We start from the raw sequence: 19,517 nt of genomic DNA, 5'->3' as shown, positions 1-19,517 counted from the left end.
TGAAATCTTAAGTCTGTCCTTCTTGGATGTAACACACACACGATTGATGATCTTGAATATTTCATTCTTTCTGATGCTATTTGGGGTTATTTTGCTCATATTAGGTACGTGTGTGTTAACTGTCACACTGAGAGTGTTGTTTTTTTCTCATACAGGTGATTATGTGGTGATGACAGTGTACTTTGACCTAAGCAGAAGAATGGGCTACTTCACCATCCAGACTTATATTCCCTGCATTCTCACTGTGGTTCTCTCCTGGGTGTCCTTCTGGATCAAAAAAGACGCAACTCCGGCCAGAACAGCCTTAGGTAGTACGATCTCACAGCAGCTCAGTAACTCACACCAGCACGCACTATTTATGTCTGGAATTTTGCTTTCAAAAATAGTAGCAATAAGTGCAAAGTAGACATCATCTCGAGGTTGTACTTCTCAGTTTGAACACTTGAACCTTACTTTGCTTTGACTGCTCTGTCTTTCTGTGCTGTCATCTATAATGCATGCATGTATGTTTGTCACCTAACTTGAGTCTCTCCATCTGCTTTTTATGTTTTTGGTGTGCTTTGTTTCCCTCTTTTGCACATGCTCTCTATTAGTTGTTGTCCAGTCCTGTGGAACATTTGGTGAAGGTAAATGATTAAAACCATTTTTCTCTGCTTAAACTTGGTTCATTGCTCTCTGTCTTGAGTGTGTTTTGATTTGCTGGGGCTTACAGTCAATGAGATGTTAAAGTACTGTAGTGCGGTTTCTGAACTGTAGACAGGTGTTGTATAATACAAAGAAACAATAATGTAAATTAATGTAATGTAATGTAACAGTTTAATGCAACTTCAACAACAGAGCCTTAACTTCCCATTTTCAGCACAATATTTTCAAACACAGTTGGAAGTGGTTGCACCTGTGTAATTTCTGAAGGTTTTGCTTACTGAAATGTGTTTCTCTCTATTTTTTGGTGAGGTGGTTTGTTCATGAGGAAAACGAACCTTGAATTTATTGCCACTAACACTGAAAGTTCATAAAGTGTACATGAAAGCACTTAGACACAGCAGAGAGCAGAGAACATAAACCAGCCAGTAAACACCAAATCACATTGATTCTAGCAGCACTGGGCCCTCTACAGACATAGATCTTTAGACCTATGCCCATAACATTAGTTGATTTATTAAATTTGCTGATTTATTCTAAAATAATTTTTACGATTTCTGAAAGTGTCAAATTCAATTCACCCCAAGTCATTGGTGTTTGAGTCCAAGTCATGTTGCAAGATGTTTCTGATTTTGTCAAGTCAATTTAAACTAATCATATTTATGATTTAAGTCCAAGTCATGTGACTTCAATGAGGTCCTATTTGGACCTCAGTGATTGGTAGTTACTATGCTGAGTACTAAGTAAGCTGGAAGACAAGAGCTTTGCGGAGTTTCCTCTCCTCAAACCTACCATTCTTACTACCATTAAGTGCAGATCTGTCACAGCATTGGCAGAAGACAGGTACATGTGATCATACTGAGATAAGTATGAGATATCCATTTAAAATCAATGGTACCAGCCTGTTACCACGGCAACCACAGTGAAATAGCAACAGATGTTTTGGGGGGGTTTAATAGGGAGAGGATAGTGGAGGGAGGAAAGAATGAAATCATGTAGAGATTTTTGAGGGATTCAGGTTCTTCAGAGTAAGGTCAAAAATCACCGCAGCTTCTACAAGTGATGTTGTCAAGATACAGACAAGGATAACATTAATGCAACAAGATGGAGATTATTTTACAGGTAAGTCCAGCCAGCGTCAAACATCTGACCAGAAGCTGTGAACAACTAGCTGGAGAACTTAGCAGAGCTTCAGGTAAATAAAAGTCATGTTTTCCTAAGCAGTTGTTGGATACCAAAAACAACAGCTTGAGTTGTAACACAACTTTTTTCCAATCAGAGTTATCATTTGTCTTTTTAATATAAAGAGTAAGGACCTTGACTCCACCGGCCTCCATCATAAAGACCAGGTATATTTTGAACTTGATGTGTAATGGATGGATAACTTACTTAGTAGTCAGTCGTAGCTCTGCGGGAGTCCAGACTCTTGGACTGTTTCAAATGAGCCCATGGTTCACTGATGGAAGCTCCAGAATCAGTAAGTCCTCCAGGAGGAGTGTCCAATAATTGGTCAACAGAATTCTGAAACTGAAGTGTTTGTCTCGTCCTTGGGTTGAAACACAACTGTGTGCCTCTAGTGATTGGAGCAGAGCCCGAAGTGAGTTTGTCTTGTTCCCTTCAGGTATAACCACTGTGCTGACAATGACGACCCTCAGCAGCGTGGCCAGGACGTCACTACCCAGAGTGTCCTACATCACTGCCATGGACCTCTTTGTGACCGTCTGCTTCCTCTTTGTCTTTGCTGCTCTGATGGAGTATGCAACGTTAAATTATTATTCATACAGCACTCGAAGACCCAGATACATGGAACCAAAACAATCGGTGAGTTGGCCTGTGTGTGTAATTTATTTCTGTTCAAACTGTTCAAATTGATATGGTAAGATAAACTTTATTGATCCCATAATACAGCTCAAGAGACAGAAAAAAATAATACCATAACCTAATTTTAAAAAATCTGTGTAATAAGTGACTGGCCATGGACACTGCATGCTGGTTAACTCAAATACCAGCCAAGTACCACAATAATGGAATATAAAACAGAATTTCCGTTTGGCACATTCCCATCCTTTCATCCAAGGACATGGTCATCCATCATTTATCTGCCCCGATGCGAGAACCACTTCAAAATGAAATGTGTTCTTGTCTGCCACATTCTCAACACTCCCACTGAAATTCTTTACCAGTTAAATAGAAAGACAGTGAGAACATAATCAAACTAGGATGACAACTATCAAATTAGGAAAATCAGATATGAATCAGCAATTCTAAATGGAAGGTCCTTTCAGTGCTTGGAATCTTTTCAGAAACACACTTTAGTGTTAAAATGATTAAACAAAGTTTATTACTAAGTTGTTATGATGAACATGAATGTGACAACAGAGAGGAGAACATCATTTCCTGTTAAGACAGAAAATATGTGTTTGCTGTCATATTCATTTTCACAATATCATATACAATGCTTTGGTAGCATCATTTCCTAAAGTAACCTGATGTGAATTTCTAAGCAATGCAAGAAAGAAAAGAAAAAAGATGTCCGTTAAAGTGATGTCCTCATGTTCCAGCATAATGTCACTTTATTTCTTCTGATAGAAGGTCGTTTTCTTATCCTGGGGCTGAAATAGAAACATCTTCCAGGGTTGAGATGATGTGACGCTGCCCTTCATAAGCTCTTCTGATAAGATTGTTACTATTTTAAGGGGTGCTGCATCAGTCTGAAGAAGCTTTCATGGCAGACAAACTCTTTCAGTCATCGACTGAAGAAGGGGATGGAACATGTCACGTCTTGTTCTGTGCTGAGCTCTGAGACTCTTATCCACCACCAAAGTGTGCAGCAGCTACCTGAACATACAGTAGATGAGGTGGAGGCTCAAGTCTTTATGGATATAAAGACGAACATTTTAACAGAAGTATAATGGGGCGGCTGTGGCTCAGTTGGTAGAGCGGATCGTCCGATGATCACAGAATCGGCGGTTCGATTCCAGCTCCCGACCAGCCATCTTCGAAGTGTGAACTGAAAGTGGGAGGTGGCAGCTCACCTCCTGAGCACTGCCGAGACGCCCTTGAGCAAGGCGCCGTGCCTCTCACAAGCTGCTCATTAGGACGCACCTTGAAGTAGCTGCCCCTTGGTCTGTCTCCCTCTGTATTTGAATTACATGCCTTCAGGCCCCTGGTGTGTGTGTGTGTGTGTGTGTGTGTGTGTGTGTGTGTGTGTGTGTGTGTGTGTGTGTGTGTGTGTGTGTGTGTGTGTGTGTGTGTGTGTGTTTCTGGGGCCTGGAAACACACATATACAGTGTATATGCATGTTTAAAAAATACAGTATACCATGAGTGAAAAAATAATTTCCCCATGGGGACAATAAAGTTTGTTTCTTCTTCTTGTATAGTATAAGTATTTTTTAATAGAGTAAAACAAATATAGCCTGTATACCCGTGAAACTACACAAAACATCATTGCAAGGTAGTGTCGTATTTGCTCTAGTCCGGCTTAATGGGCCTGTCTTAATCAATAAATGGGCATACATGCGTTAAAATGAGAATTTTGTAGTATTATCATAAACAATGTTGTCTGATTTTATTCTCATCATCATAATATTGTCAACCCAATCTTTGTATTTTCTCTTTATGTCCCTACTATTCCTGACTATACCCTTAGTCTTACAGACATTATATTAAAAGAAATCATAAGATATGGTACAAATGAAAAGACAATATTTAGAGTTTTGTATGATTTCTCTCATTTCTTTTGACCTAAAGAGATGGCTGATAACTTTATGTACCAAGATGTCTTTATCTGTAATGGGGAATAAACAGTTGTATGTCAGCTTCTGTGGAACTAGAAAAACAGTTTGAAGTCTGAGAAAGCTATTCTTAATGATGTCATCTAAGAAAAACACACTATTGACCCACTAGGGTTAACACCAGAGACACGACATGAATTAAATTGTCTGTATGTGCAATGATGTAATATTAGCTGTAAAAAAAAACAAAAAATTGAATATTCATGAAACAGGATGTCTGAGATGTCTCTGGAGCAAACTGAAAAACCTGATCAGCTGATGAAAACTGCCTCCTCTTCTTCTCAGAACTACTCTGTCCTGGATGTGGGACCGCCACACAGTGTCATCGCTTTAAACAACTCCATATACTGGCAGGACTTTGAGGACACCTGTGTCTACGAGTGCCTGGATGGGAAGGACTGCCAGAGCTTCTTCTGCTGCTTTGAGGAGTGTAAAGAAGGAGGGTGGAGAAAAGGTCACGTCCACATTGATCTACTTGAGCTGGACTCATACTCACGTGTCTTTTTCCCCACCTCCTTTTTGCTGTTCAACATTGTCTACTGGGTGGGATATCTCTACCTTTAGCACATTGCAGGAGTTTGGTCATGCAAAAGACTGCACAGTTAAACATAATAATATGGGAACACCAAATAAACTCTTTACCTGGAGATAAATGAGGAAGGGCAGTGCTTGTCTGCAGACATCTCTGCCTCTGTGACTTCAGGTATGAGAATACAACACAATACTGCTGCACACAGAGGCACAGTTAAAACAAAGAAGGAAATTTGCTTTCAAGAGGTTGATTCGTGTTTTAAGGATTGTTCTGGCACGTTATTATCCAGCCATCAGTCAAATCCAGTTGATGAAAATCCAAGGACATTCAAACCATTCATAGTGCCTTCCTCTGGAGGGGTTGATGCTGTCTGCTACAATAATCAGGGAATAATAATTTATTAATAATTTATAAAAATAAATAGAATAGCTTGGCTTTGACTGATTACGGCTGTACTTATATGTTCATGTATTTCGTCACACTGACTTTCAGTCATTAGGTTTGACTCATTCCTGCTTGTAACACTAGCACCCCCATACGGGTAAAATAACGAGAAAGGGAAGAGTCGAACTAACCTCCTGACAGAAAGAACAATAATTTCTGCTTTAATTGCATATATTGTCATGTCAGACAATGTGACCAGAGCGATGTATATGCATCTTTATTTATGTTTGTGTTCATACAGGCAACAGCTCTCATTGAGGTATCCAGAATGTGCATCTAGGGGTTGTATAGACTTTAAAAGCCTTGTATGAGAAGGTTTCCACTGCAACAGGCCATCCAATGTAGAGCACCGGTGCTCATTCCAGTACTATTAAAGAGATTCATTTATTTGACCCCTTGCAAATGCAAAGATGAGAAATCCTATCACTCTAAATATGCAGCTACTGTTAGCATCCAGATAGCTTATCTTAGCAATAAGACTGGAAACAGCAAGGCTGATTCTATACATATGTAGCAAAAACATATATGCCTACAAACAAATAAAACACAATATTTCAACTACAAATTTTCCCAAGACATTTTGAGTGTGAATGATCCTAAAAAGATTAATTAACATTAATTGTATTAATTAATAATTATTATTTACTATTAACGTACTTATTGCAAAATATAACGTAATATAACGTACAGTATAATGTAATAGAAATATAATTTAGGTTCAAAAGCTAGATGTGCTGTGTGGGTTAGGGTAATGTACAATAGTTGCAGTATTAGAAGTAGAGGTTGTAGTAGAATCAAGGGTGAAAGAGAGACAGGTGCAAAATACCTGACACTAGGACTACCCATAGTAAGACAAAGTAATATTTAGCAGTAATTTGTCTTAATATTAAGTGATGGCTTAGTAGATGTAGCAGTAAAAGCTGTGGCCCTATTGACAGTAGTGGCAGCAAGACATACAATAAAATAGTCCAGACATTAGTGGTGGAGGCTGATGATGCTGGTGAAGCTAATGAATGATGGGGGGTGATGAGGAGGTGGAGGGAGTGCAAAACAATGGCATTATTGAAGAGTCATATATAAAAAGACAGCAGCAAGATGATTGGCTGACAGCGAAGGTGAGCTGGTGTGCTATTGGACAGATGCGACCAGCTGATAACAGCTGCTTGCAACTGAATAATTCAGGAAAATGAGAATGGATGTGGGAACAAGTGTGAATAACAGAATGACGCAGAGAGATAACTTTATTATGAGAGCATGAAGGTTTAGTCTTCCTGACTGAACTTACACAAGCACTTAATTTCAATGCATCATGGCCCCAAACAGCAGCACATGTTATGCATGATCATGTCAGTTTCTAATTATTTCTGATTGATTTTTTTCCCTTTCTTATTGTTTTCACTTAAAAAGCTTAATATGTAATTTGGTGTATTATTTGTTTGGGCCCTGCTTTGCAAATTAAACACACAATATTACAGAGATACATTTTCTTACCATTTGAACAAAGAAATGAAGGCAGTTACCAGTCTTTAATGCTAATATTTGCTAACTGGCAAAGGGATTCAGCTCCATCTACAATAAACGTATATGAGCCTATTCTCATTTTATCTTTTATTCTGAGAAAAAAATATAAAGCCAATGTTAAAAGCTGTCCCAAGTGTTTCTTTGGAATAAATGTTGATTTTATTAGGTTAATGGATCGTTGTGGGTGGTATGCTCTACATGTCTAATTCTTTCTATATCATCACGACTTCGGTAGTTGCAAGAACAACAAATTTAATTTTACACAAAAGAGGCCTTGTGTGCACGTCCAGTGTTGCAAGCCTATTTGTAGATTATAATAAAGCAGTATCTCATAGATTTATTTTGAGCTGCAGCCCAAACATTCTCTGGAAGAAGTAACAAAAAAAATCAATTATTTTTTTCTGTTTGTTTTGGGTTTTTCCGAGCACAGTTTGAAGTGACAAAAACCAAATTTAATATGCTTAGTGTCATTTATATATTTACTGTAGGCTCACATTTGATGTTCCAACAAATAGGGATAACTCATCTCTGTGTGGCTGTTGACTCCAGTTTGCACACAGCATTCAATAAAACACTCTCCTGAGGATGTTGTTATGTATCTAGAAGAACAATTATAGTTTTGATATGAATCAGAAGTTGACTTTCCTGTTTAGATGTTGCATTAGTAACTCTTAAATTGCCTTAGTGTAGCCCAGCCAGAGCTGAGATGAACACCAGAAACATATTTACCTCCGATAATAACCTCAGCATGGTGAAGAACAATTCAGTGCAAGCTACTTCTTTTCCATGGGTTGTGTACTTTTTATATTCAATTTTAACTGTTCTGTCCTTCTATTAGATTTACTGTTTGTGCCAAATGTCACATATGTGCCCTGTCATCTATATTTTCTTGTCTGACTGACCCTAAAATGTTTTGGTACTGTGCATACAGAGTAGTATGTTGGGGAAAAACAAATATAATAGACAAAAAGCTGGCTGTTTTGAATTGTGTGGTATTTGGTGTTTGCCAGTTTTGATGCTGTGAAACTCATTATTCCTGACGGGAGAAGTAAACTCAGCCAACACTGCTGTAAAGTGTCGTCTGCTTTGCCTGCAGATAAGTGAAGCGTTGAATGAAACTGGATGCATCCACATATGTTAGTGCACCTGTTCAGCCCATCTCCTCAACACAACACACCCACACCAGTTCCTTTTCTATTCTTTTAGTTGGTAATGCAGTCATTCGTGAGATTAATCATACTTAACAATAATGAGAGCAATAACAAGCTTTTTGTTTTCTTTTTTTTTACGTTTTGCTGCCCACAATGTGAATACAGAACTGTTGTTTTGTATCAGATTTATGATCACTGTTTGTTTTGCAGTTGATTCGTGTCAATGGAGCAATATGCTTCCAAGTTCTGAGGGGCAATGCAATAAAGTATTCTGAGTGGTGCTATAATTTATGTTAGCTCTTGCGTTGCCATCTCAAAATAAAAACTGATTACATTTTTTTTTTAAAACAATGCAAAAATTACTTATTTTGGACAATTTTATTCATAAGACAACTGACGTGCTTCACTGTGGTGAAGCATGTGTCGCAGATTCCAGGTGTCCACCCTGGGATTGATCATTTCTATGTTTGCATTCCACCAGTAGAACCTTCTAATGCAGACCAGACTGTTGCCTGTGTGAATTATTATCACTGTCGCCTAAAGCACATCTACGAGACAGTTCTTGCATCATTCAACTCAATAGGTTTTCTCTAAGACTCAAATATATGTTAAGAGTTATTGAAAACATGGCTGTGGGTCGACTCTGGAATTTCACTATTATTGCTATTATTAGATTTTACTGAGACTATTTAGATGGATAAATAAAAACTGTATACAGAAGTTGTATAGGTGGTACTTTGATGGGGTCTACATAGAACATTTATGCATCCCAATCATGCTTTATTTAGCACGATGAAAAATTTGGACAAAACAATTCAATGTGCCTTTAAGATGATGCTATGGACTTTTCTTTGTCACAGCTGATCCTTACATACCATTTGAAGAGCCTAATTTCTACACTTCATGTCTTATTTACTGTTGCTTTTGCTTCATGTTTTTCCAGTGTGGACAGTCCACATTGTTTAGTGTTATCTTTCCAGATTGTGGGAGAGCAAAGAGGGTAAACAGTAGCTGGGATTTGATCCCAGGCCAGAATGTATGTGTGTGGTTCCAGACTGAATGAAGGAACTAGCTCTGGGCCTCATGAGAATCAGTAGGATTATGTAGATGGGGCATTTGAGGAACAGATATTTAAACCAGAAACATATCTGTCAGTCAGTAATGTGCTATGTAAATCACTTGCAAAGAAAGTTGTTTGTTATTGTGGATCTGAAATTGTTTCACTTAAACAGTGATTTGGTAATGTTGATTTGAAGTACAATAAACTTTAAAAATGTGTCCACATCCAGTGAGTATTTTTATAATAATAAGCCAAAGATACTTCTGTTTCAGTTCGTTCTCGCTTGTGTTCAAGGAAATGGTTGTCTTGTGGAACAATCTTAGTAGAAAGAGAGACGATGTGACACGACTGCTCATTCACTGATGTGTGGCTGAGATGCTGCACCTGCTGAACAGGACTGTGTTCCAGCCAAACCCTGTAGCCATATCAGCTATTTCCGACTTGCTCAACACACGATATTCAACTGTACACTTGCTTTTTTTTTTGTGACTCCAGCATGACATAGATAATGTAAATCTTGACTAAAAGGTGGGGTAAAGTTGAGATCATGCTCCTCGGCATTGTGATGTTCTTGGGTTGAGTCATTGTTCATGACTCTGCTCTGTCAGTTCCAGCATCTACAATCCATCGCTGCCACCTGTACATGATATATTTGAAGCATGCATTGCTACCAAGGACCAGGATATATGGAATAAAGTTGTTGTTTTTTTATAAATCTACATCAGTGCAGTTGATTATGTATCTCAAATGTCCTTTAAACTGATTGTTTTAGGAAGACTGAATGGTCTGCCTCCCAGGATAGACTCAGCCAAAAATCCAAATTAAGAAATATTGACATCTTGGTCAAGTCATTCCACTCATAAACTGTTAACAGCCTCCAAGAAAAAGATTAAATTGGTTCCAGTCTTCAACAAGCAAAATGTTTAAACCAGTTACAAGGTAGAGATTATTCACCTTGCAATAGAAAGCTTTTTCAAACTGGCTTCAAATTAAATGTGACTTGTCCTGAAGTGAATAAAACTTTTGTCTAAGTAGAGGAACGTCATTCGGATATCGCTTTGAAAAAGATTATAAATAAATTATGTTATCAGTTTTCCATTCCACCAGAAGGGAATAATGCGAGCTTCTGCACTGAACATGGTACTGAACTGAACAGACTGATATTAAACAACCTTCAATCTGTATTACCTTTTCCCACATTCTTGTTGACTGTTTAAAGTCACCCCCCTTGCTTCCAGCGAGGGACTCACTGGTGTGTGAAAGTGTGTGAATGGCCCGGTGGTGGTCGGAGAGGCAGTTGGTGCAGATGTACTGATCCAGGGCAGCTGTGACTGCACATGTATTTCACCATCACAAGTGTTAATGAATAATTGAACCACTGTGAGGACTTTGAGTGTCCACAAAAAAACTGCAACATAAATCTAATCCATTATTATTATTATTATTATTACTCACCTTATCCTCCCTCTCTCTTCAAGTTATAAACCTAATCTGTTTATTTAGGGCACGTGTGTCAAATTCATGGCCGAGTCACCAATTCATTTAACTGAGGAATAATTAGTTGTAATCTTATCAAATTGATGTTGCCAGTTCAGAATACTGCTGGTACTTGACAGTACAATACATATGAAATCTGTTTGGCTTGCAACATAGCACGTGTCTTGAATGTTGGGCCCCTTGTGTGATTGAGATATTAAATTCACACTTCAGGCCAGCATGGTGGCCCTGCTGCCTTATAGCAGGAAGGTCCCGGGTTCCGTTACACCCCGCTTTCCACCTTTCTGTGCGGAGTAAACTTGTTTTCTCCGTGTCTGTGTGGATTCTCTTCAGATTCCCAGCCTTCCTCCCACCTCCAAAAACACGAGACGTAGGTGACATGCTAATTGGACATGCTGTCCCTATGTGTGTTTAATGGCATGAATATTTGTCTGTCTTGGCCCTGCAATGGCATGACTGCAAAACATACTGACCTAATCCTCAGATTATTTCAGTATGTTTCAGTGGACTAATCTTTCATCATGACATTCTAGTGACAACTATAACTTCTACCTAATTTGGTCCAGTGTTGTAACCGATGACATCATCAACACTGTAAAAAAAAATGACAAGGACAATGAATATGAACAAAAACACAAGATTTAAAAATATTCAAAGTCTTTCACATTAACCAGTGACCCATTTTTAATCTAATTATTGCAGTTAAAAACTGTGCAGAGTGGATGTTGACAGGATAACGGCAACAGATTAAAGAAACAAAAGCAGGGAAGACTGGAGAATGTCTCAACTGTAAAAACATGTCTTTGTAAAATCTTTTTGAAAGCAGGTGCAAAACGCTGGCAGGAAGAGAGTACAGAGATTAGAACAAGCAGGGTGCAATCTGTTGGGGGGAGGAGGGGGCAGAATGAATGTGTCCACACTGAACAGCCTTCTTTTCGTTGCTGTAAATGGGCCAGACGTTGGTTTGTTTGCCACTCAGAAGTTCTCAGAGATATGGAAACAAGGGATAAATGCTGCAGATGACCCCAACAGAAAAGAAAAGACCACATGAAGTCTGACATCAGAGCAAACTTTTTACTTTCGGCATTAGGCTAAATCCTCTTGCCATGTTGGTGTGATCAGCCTTATCCATGGTCCTGAAGTCAAATTCGGACATCTTCATCATCTTCATCTTCTACATTATCACCGGCAAAGAAAATTAAATGTTTCATATCTTTTTAAGTTTGTGTTAAATATGAATGGTCAACGGGTTTAGGGTCGTAGGGTCTAACATTAACTTAAAGAATTAGGGTAGTTGCTTACTTATTTTTCATGACAACCATAGTCTAATAATCAAGAACTATTACACTGAGTGGAAAATCATAAAATGATGCAGCAATAATGCTGTGAAATTTTATTTGATCCTACCTGAATTTTCTGGCTTTTACCTGTATTTAGGGACCTGATATTGGTGCTGGTAGGATTGGATATGTTTTCTTTCCTTAAAAAATAACAGCATTTAAAACCTTTATTTACACAGGTTATTGCTGAAAAACACTTTTTCACAGCACTGTAAAATTAATCCTGACTGTTACTGAAGTTTTAATGTTTGACTAATTGGAAATGATTGTTGCGCAGACTTCTGGAACCATAAGGGGAATAGTTTTCTTTTAAATTAGTGCTATTTTTGTTGTAAAATACACAAGAATAAAAAAAATTAAATTAATAAAAAGCTATGACTTCTAAATTAAAATATGCTGAGGATGGTCAGAATACAGTCTACGATAAATGTTTCCATGAAGATGAGCATTTCTATATTTTCATCTGTACAGGTGCATTTTATACACCAACAGACATTAAAGAAGTCCAGCTTCATGCCATTCATAGATCATCACTGTATCTCCCAGATTACTCGGCAAAGTGGTAGTTACCATGGAAACTGGTTTTTCTGATATAAGGAAAGCCAATGCAAGATCTAATCACAGGCGTTGATGGGCATCTGACTCGTTTTTGTTGGCTGGCCTTGACGGCATTTTTCTCTTTTGCATTTCTCTGCAATTTTCAAAGTTTCCTTCCAACTTGGAAAATAATCCGCTTCAAGACATGTTCTAATACAAAAGAGAACACATGGGTTAATGTGTTTGTTTGTTTGTTTGTTTGTTTGTTTGTTTGTTTGTTTGTTTGTTTGTTTGTTGTTTTACCAGGGCCCTATTTCATACAGGAATTTGTCTCTCCATCTGTCAACTGTCTTAAAATATTTTGTTAACGTTTTTCATTTTATTGAGAAAAATGAGAAATGAGAATTTTTTTTATTTATTTATTCTTTTTACTGTCTTCTGTTTCTGCGAAGTAATTAAATGGGTCTATTGATTGATGGGTTTTGTATTCCATTAATCCATCTTCAGCCGCTTATCCGGGGCGATAGTCTCAGGAGGGATGCCCATACTTCCCACTCCCCAGACACGTCTTCCAGCTCCTCCGGGGGGATCCCGAGGCATTCCCAGGCCAGCCGAGAGACATAGTCTGGCGGGTACTCCCCTCTCAACAGCCAGTGACCATCAACGGCAGTGAGGTGGAGGTGGTAGGAAACTCTAAGTACCTGGGACTGCAGCTAGACAGCAAACTGGTCACTCAACAAGGACTGTGAACAAGAAGGGGCAGAGCAGGATGTACTTCCTAAGGAGGCTGGCCTCCTTCAACATTTGTCCTGAGCTCCTTCTCATGTTCTATCAGTCTGTCGTTTCCAGTGTGCTGTCATACGCCATTGTGTGTTGGGGTGGGGGGGCCAGGAAAAGAGACATGGACCGTATTAACAGACTCAGCCGCAGAGCGGGCTCAGTGGTCGGGCTGAGCCTGGACTCTGTGGAGACACTTCTGGAGAGCATCTGTAAGGTTTATTTGGCAGGACTCCTTATCTCTGTACTCTCTGGTCGGTGTTTCAGAAACTATGGCAAAACAATAACTGAGACTTAGCCTGACGTTAGCTTGTGCCAGACTGTAACTGGGCTTAAACAATAATAAACTTGTTTCATCAAACTGAGGATTTTTTTCTGTTATTTCTCTGTTGAAGTCAGCGGGACTTGAAGGAAAAGCTTGAAGACATTTCTTCCTCTCATCCAAGAGGCTTCTTCAGTTCAAAGTTAGCGTAATTCAACACAGAAATCTACCATGACCTGGGTGACTGAGAATCTCCAGAGTGATGTTCTTCTGGTTGTTGTTTGTAAAAGGTTCTCCACAGATTTTAAATCTGAAGCTGCCCTTCAATTTTTGTCAGTTCGGTCATCTTCTTCAACATGAAAAGCTTTTAGTCATCACGTCTTCAGTCCCTTCAGGTCACAGGCAATAACGGAGCCAATCCCAGCTAACTATAGGCGAGAGGCAGGGTAAACCCTGGACAAATTGCCAGTTCATCGCAGTGCCTTAGAGAAAGACAGACACCCATTTCCTCTCACACTCTCACCTACGGACAATTTGGAGTGGTCGATTCACCTAAGCTGTGTGTTTTTGGGGGTGGGAGGATGCAGGAGAGGACCCACACAGACACGGGGAGAACATACTAACTGCACAGGAAGGAATTGATCGAACTTGGAACCTTCTTTCTGTGAGGCAACAGCACTACCCACTGTGCTACGCCACTGCCCCCATTTTTTCTGTTTTAATTTAAATATTTTTGGAATTTTAATATATTTACACATTTACCTACACTCGTATTTGAGTAAAAAATGTGTTCACTTTCCTCCCTGTGATTCTCACCCAGTGGTGCGCTCAGGAACTGAAATTTAAGATCATTAATTTCACTCAATTGTTGTTGGTGCTGATCTATTTTGTTCCCTAATACATCTGTAAAAGGCTTTCTACTGTTTCACTTTGAAGATGGAATGTGATAAAAGATAGTGTGCATACCATCATGAATTTTTTTCTTTTGTTGCATGGAGTATTTGCCTGTTTTGTTTCAGACATCAGAAAGTCAACAAACACATTTCTGATGTAATCTTTGGCTTCAAAGAACACTCAGTCTGATATTGATATCTCCAGTAGACTTGAGCAGCTTCTTAAACATGTTTTGAGGAAGGTTTTGATATTATTCCCTTCAATTATATGGTATGTTAAACCCAAAGAGGTTTCAATAGATAATTCACCAATTAATGGTTTCAGCATTATTTGTCTCACCAAAACAAAATCTTACTTTCCCAAACTATTAATAATTATACATATATAACATGTCTATAAATCGATTTGAAATTCATTTTGATATATTTTGCAAGTGAGTTCTTCTTCTGAAGCGTCAGACCCCAGGGTTGCATTGGCTACCGGCTTTATTCCATGCCCTAAAACTTAAAAGTAATCACACTCTGAATATTTTATTAACTCTTTTATCTCCTGTAATATTAAAATTACATTAGATTCAGTGGTTTCCTCTTCCACAATTATGTCACATCTGATTGAACATTTCTCACCTTTACAATTCTCATTGACATTCAAGTCATGTCAAAACTTGTAAACATAAAACTACAGACATGTTGCCATGTTTTTACCAGCGTCTCCTTAGCAACCAGGGGAAACTACATCCTGAAATTCATGTTAATCTGACCACATCTGCATCCTGCTGGTTTCTCTTGTTCATCCTGTGCTCATAGACAACACACCCACACAGAAGGCCATCTCTGTGTGCCAAATGGTGCTATCTCCAGGACAGTTTTGAGTGTTATGAGCGCTGGGACGTATTCGTCCAACATCCCCCGTCATTCTGGTGACCAAAAACTGAAAGCATAAATGACCATAATATGACAGTTCTCACTCTGATAGTCATGAAATGCTTTTAAAAGATGTTTTTGCCCAAATAAAAGACACCATCCACATCAATGTCCACTCTTATTGTCATGGTCCCAGTTTTCCCACCGCCCGCCACCGGATTCCTATCACTACTAAAGCTCAGCTCAGACGTCAGTTCACTGCCGGGTTGTTTTCTGCCCCTCCCACTCTAAAACTATGAATGTGAACTTCTCCTCTGATGTTCTGCATGTGGGTCCTTACCCCTCCCCTAACGCTCATGTTTGTCTGTGCACTCTGTGCTCTAGCAGTCCTGTGGTGAAGTGATGTCTGCAGACGACATAGTCATGGTTGAATTGAATCATTGTGGAGACGACTAAACAGATGATCATGGGACTTGAGAATAAAGAGGGTAAAATACAACTTCTTCCAGACTAGCATAATTTATTTATATTTATATCAATGACAAATATTATTTATTCTGTGTGTTGTAAAGTAACTTAATTTTTCCCATTGTAAACTTCCCTTCCACCTGATGTTAATGCAGCTTCATTAGAAATACAAAAAATGTTTGAGACTCCCCCAAACATAAAAAAAAAAAAAACCAGACAAGTGACAGGACAAGGCCACCTCAGGGGTGATTCATATCTCAGCCCCTCTGGCCTCATCAGTGGGTCCACCCACATCCACAGGTCCTTGAATCACCACCCGTTAGTCAAAACTGAGTCTGCAGATAGACCTCCCAGACATGTGGGCCAGTAAACCAAACTAATTACCTTAAAAATCTTCCAGATACTCCAGACTCTCACTAGATTAATTCCCCGTTGTGACGCCACAGGCATTGATTCATAAATACTTGACATTCACTGTCTGTAAATGTCAATTTTTAGAACACGATGACGTCACTTCATTTCAGTTATGACAACTTCAGAATCCAAAAAACAAGAGAATAACTAGACATGGAAACTCCTGCCTCATGGATTTCCTCAGTCTTTGTCTCTTCTTTGTCTCCTTGAAATCATAAAGACAGTTTCTCATTAACTGACTGAAGCTTTAACTGTACTCCTCTGTGTGTGTGTGTGTGTGTGTGTGTGTGTGTGTGTGTGTGTGTGTGTGTGTGTGTGTGTGTGTGTGTGTGTGTGTGTGTGTGTGTGTGTGTGTGTTCATGTGTGCGTGCATGTGTGTGTGTTTGTGTGTCCTGCGTGAAAGTCCTCTCAAGTCATCTGAGTGTAAGTCAAAGTCACTTTGATTCCTGATTAAGTCAGAGTCAAGTAAGTCTCTTGGCCTCAAATGTCTGCCAGGACAAATGACACCAGTCCCCCACCTGTAGTAAAAGCCCTAACCCTAACCCAACACCAATAGAAAGTCCACAAAACCTTTGTGGAGCATGACATTAAAACAGCATTCTGATGAAATGACTTCATACAACATTTGCAATATAATCAAGTGTCCAGAAAATAGTTGACATGCACGTTTCAAAGCTATAATTGTAACTGCAGCCTCTAAGGTTAGGGTTACCTTGGTGTCAAATGTCTACAGATCCAGTGAACCGTTTTTGGGGGGTTTTGTGTGTGTCAATGTCAGAGTGGCAACATACTCCCTCTGCTCCTCTCTGTTTCTACTGTTTTCCTCTTTCTCATCTATCTCTCTCCCATCTGTTCACGTTTCCAGGGTTTGATGACCTGAACTGACCTTGTGGATCTTCTTCAAATGACATGAAGCTTGCGGGCTACTACAGACTACAGTGAGACATGCAGGAAACAAAAAAGCAAACACATCTTTTCAATCCATTTTGTGATCTTCTCCAGATTATGACCCATGAGCTGTATTCATTTCAGAAGAATACTAAAATGATGCTCCACTTTGAAGCAACGAAATCTTCTGGGAATTACAAGCTGCATGCAAGAGACGTGAGAAAAGAGCATTACAGTACTCAGAGAAAGTAGATATTTACCCCAAACAAAGTTGTTACACATTACATTCAAATTCATTAAGTCATATAAATAAAATAATAAATAAATGAATAAATGTTTTTAAAATCGTGTACCTTGATGTTCATGATTGGGTGGAATATACTGTAAGTGACAATTCATTACAAATGATGTAATAAGCAAGAAATCTAATTCCATGCAGTATACTACAAAAGAGTGAAAAGGCCTTAGAGGGGGAAAAAACAGACGAGAGACGATTTCATTACAGCAAGTAAATTGTTCTTTTAAACAGCTGCTGTTCTCACAATTAAAATAGGAGTATGAGAGACTGATCCGGTCTGTTCTGGTATCATGGTTTCCTAGATTTCCGATGTTAGAAGATTCTGTCCTTGTTGGTAGCTGGTGTTTGGTGTCATCACCTGATGCCAGCTTGCCAACATTATAAGAATAAATGACTAAAGATATTTTTATGTCAGGCAGAGGGTGGTTGGATGTGCATGTCTCAAGACAGACTAGACTTTGCCATTTTTGTTGAAAATCAGCATTGCGATAAAAGAAGAGGTGAAAGTACATTTTAAATAAGACGAACTATCTCATTAGTCGTGCTCAGTATGCAGACAGTGAACACATCCAGTACAAAAGCAGTGTGAATACAGAAGACTATATTATAAGCTTTATGAAAATATACCAGGAACACTAATCCTGTTGTGCTGTGAATAGTCAAGAAAAACAACTTTTAAGGCTTTTAAGTTTCACATCAGTGCTGACAATGTGAGTTTTGATAATCTGAGAATCACGATTCAAGCAGTCATTGGACTTGACATGAAAATAGGTTCCAAGTCATCAAAATCTGTGTGAAGTTTAAAAATGAAAAACTAACCCTAACCCTAAGTCCATCAAAATTCTAAATGAATTGAAGGTCAAATGTCATCTGTTGCATCTCAACTAGTGGAAACATGAAAGACGTTTCTGTGAAACCTCAGGAACATCTTGCCTGCCTTTGAGGTTATACACCCTCTGCTGGAAACAATAAACAAAGGGTTAATGCACATTGAAGGCTGTGCAAGGTTTCCAATGGGATGGAGCCAAAAGCACTTTGGTGGGCACACATTTCCAATCTGATACTGTCTGATCCGGACACACCCGACCAATTAATCACCTCATCTCCTATTCTCAAGACTTTGTATAATGGTACTGGACAGTACAGACCTTGTTCCCTTCAGATGGGGAAGCAAACCATTGAACTTGTCTATTATCTCAATGGGGTCCTTTTTTTCATCTGAGGTTATACGTGTGTGTGTCTATCCATGAACATTTTTGATTTGAAATTTAGAAATGTCTCATTACCAGTAGAAACACAAAACCTATGTTCTAGAAACAAACTAGAAACACACCAACTAGCTTCTGGTGACAATAGATTCTACTTGCTATTACTCCCTCATCCTCATCACTTTCTCTTTTCACTTTCTTTATATGTCTACTGCAGTCTTCTTCTTTCTTTTTTTCATTTTTGTGTGTCAGTGCAGAAAGTGAATACAAAACAATTGATATGCAAATTTTGTTGCTGCAGTTTACAATTACAATTGTGCTAATATTTCAATTAAAAGTTGATATGTAAGGGAATTTCATTTAAATATGCATTTCAAACCTTTACACAAACTATGGAAAAAACATTGAGCTTTCCAGTCCAATGGATGGATGGTTTTAATGTTAGCTAACAGGGTAGGTGATTCATTCAAGTAAACCAGTCATACTCAAGATGGATGGTGACTGTGGTTCAACATTTTTAACAGAGGCTATTTGTCAGTTGATGTCTGGAGAAGAATGTTATTAAGAAGAATTGTTCTGATAGATAAATAGAAGATGAATGTCATACAATATCTTTGCAGCGCCAAAGTAAGAGTTATTTTTAGGAAATAAATTGGAAGTCAGAAAACAGGCAGGTAGCACTGCCACTTGCTGCAGGACAAGGGCAAGTTCAGGCAAGCTGAAGCCCTTGGTTGTGATAAAGGACAACATGTTATGTTACAATTATCTAATGGTAGCTAGTCAATATAGGACACATGTGGCTGGAGGGGTTCACACTACCACAACAAAACATTACTATTATCGATAGTCACAATAATAGCAATAATATACTATATAAATCGTCAATATTTGTCAATTTTAAATATGGAATGCACCATTAATGCAT

At 38.6% G+C, this 19,517-nt stretch overlaps 1 protein-coding gene across 1 annotated transcript in view; it reads left to right on the top strand.

The window, feature by feature from the left end:
* The window catches only part of LOC137599407 (gamma-aminobutyric acid receptor subunit gamma-3), a 57,390-nt gene extending 47,572 nt beyond the window's left edge, over positions 1-9,818 (top strand). Inside the window, exons 7-9 of the mRNA XM_068320327.1 lie at positions 156-308; positions 2,264-2,463; positions 4,724-9,818. Of these exons, the coding sequence (XP_068176428.1) occupies positions 156-308; positions 2,264-2,463; positions 4,724-5,002 (632 nt within the window). The 3' untranslated portion in view covers positions 5,003-9,818. The remainder of the gene's footprint in view (positions 1-155; positions 309-2,263; positions 2,464-4,723) is intronic.
* The last annotated feature ends 9,699 nt before the right edge of the window (positions 9,819-19,517 follow it).

Source organism: Antennarius striatus, chromosome 7 (genome assembly GCF_040054535.1).
Source record: "Antennarius striatus isolate MH-2024 chromosome 7, ASM4005453v1, whole genome shotgun sequence".
NCBI lineage: Eukaryota > Metazoa > Chordata > Actinopteri > Lophiiformes > Antennariidae > Antennarius > Antennarius striatus.
This window is presented reverse-complemented; position numbering and strand designations above follow the sequence as displayed.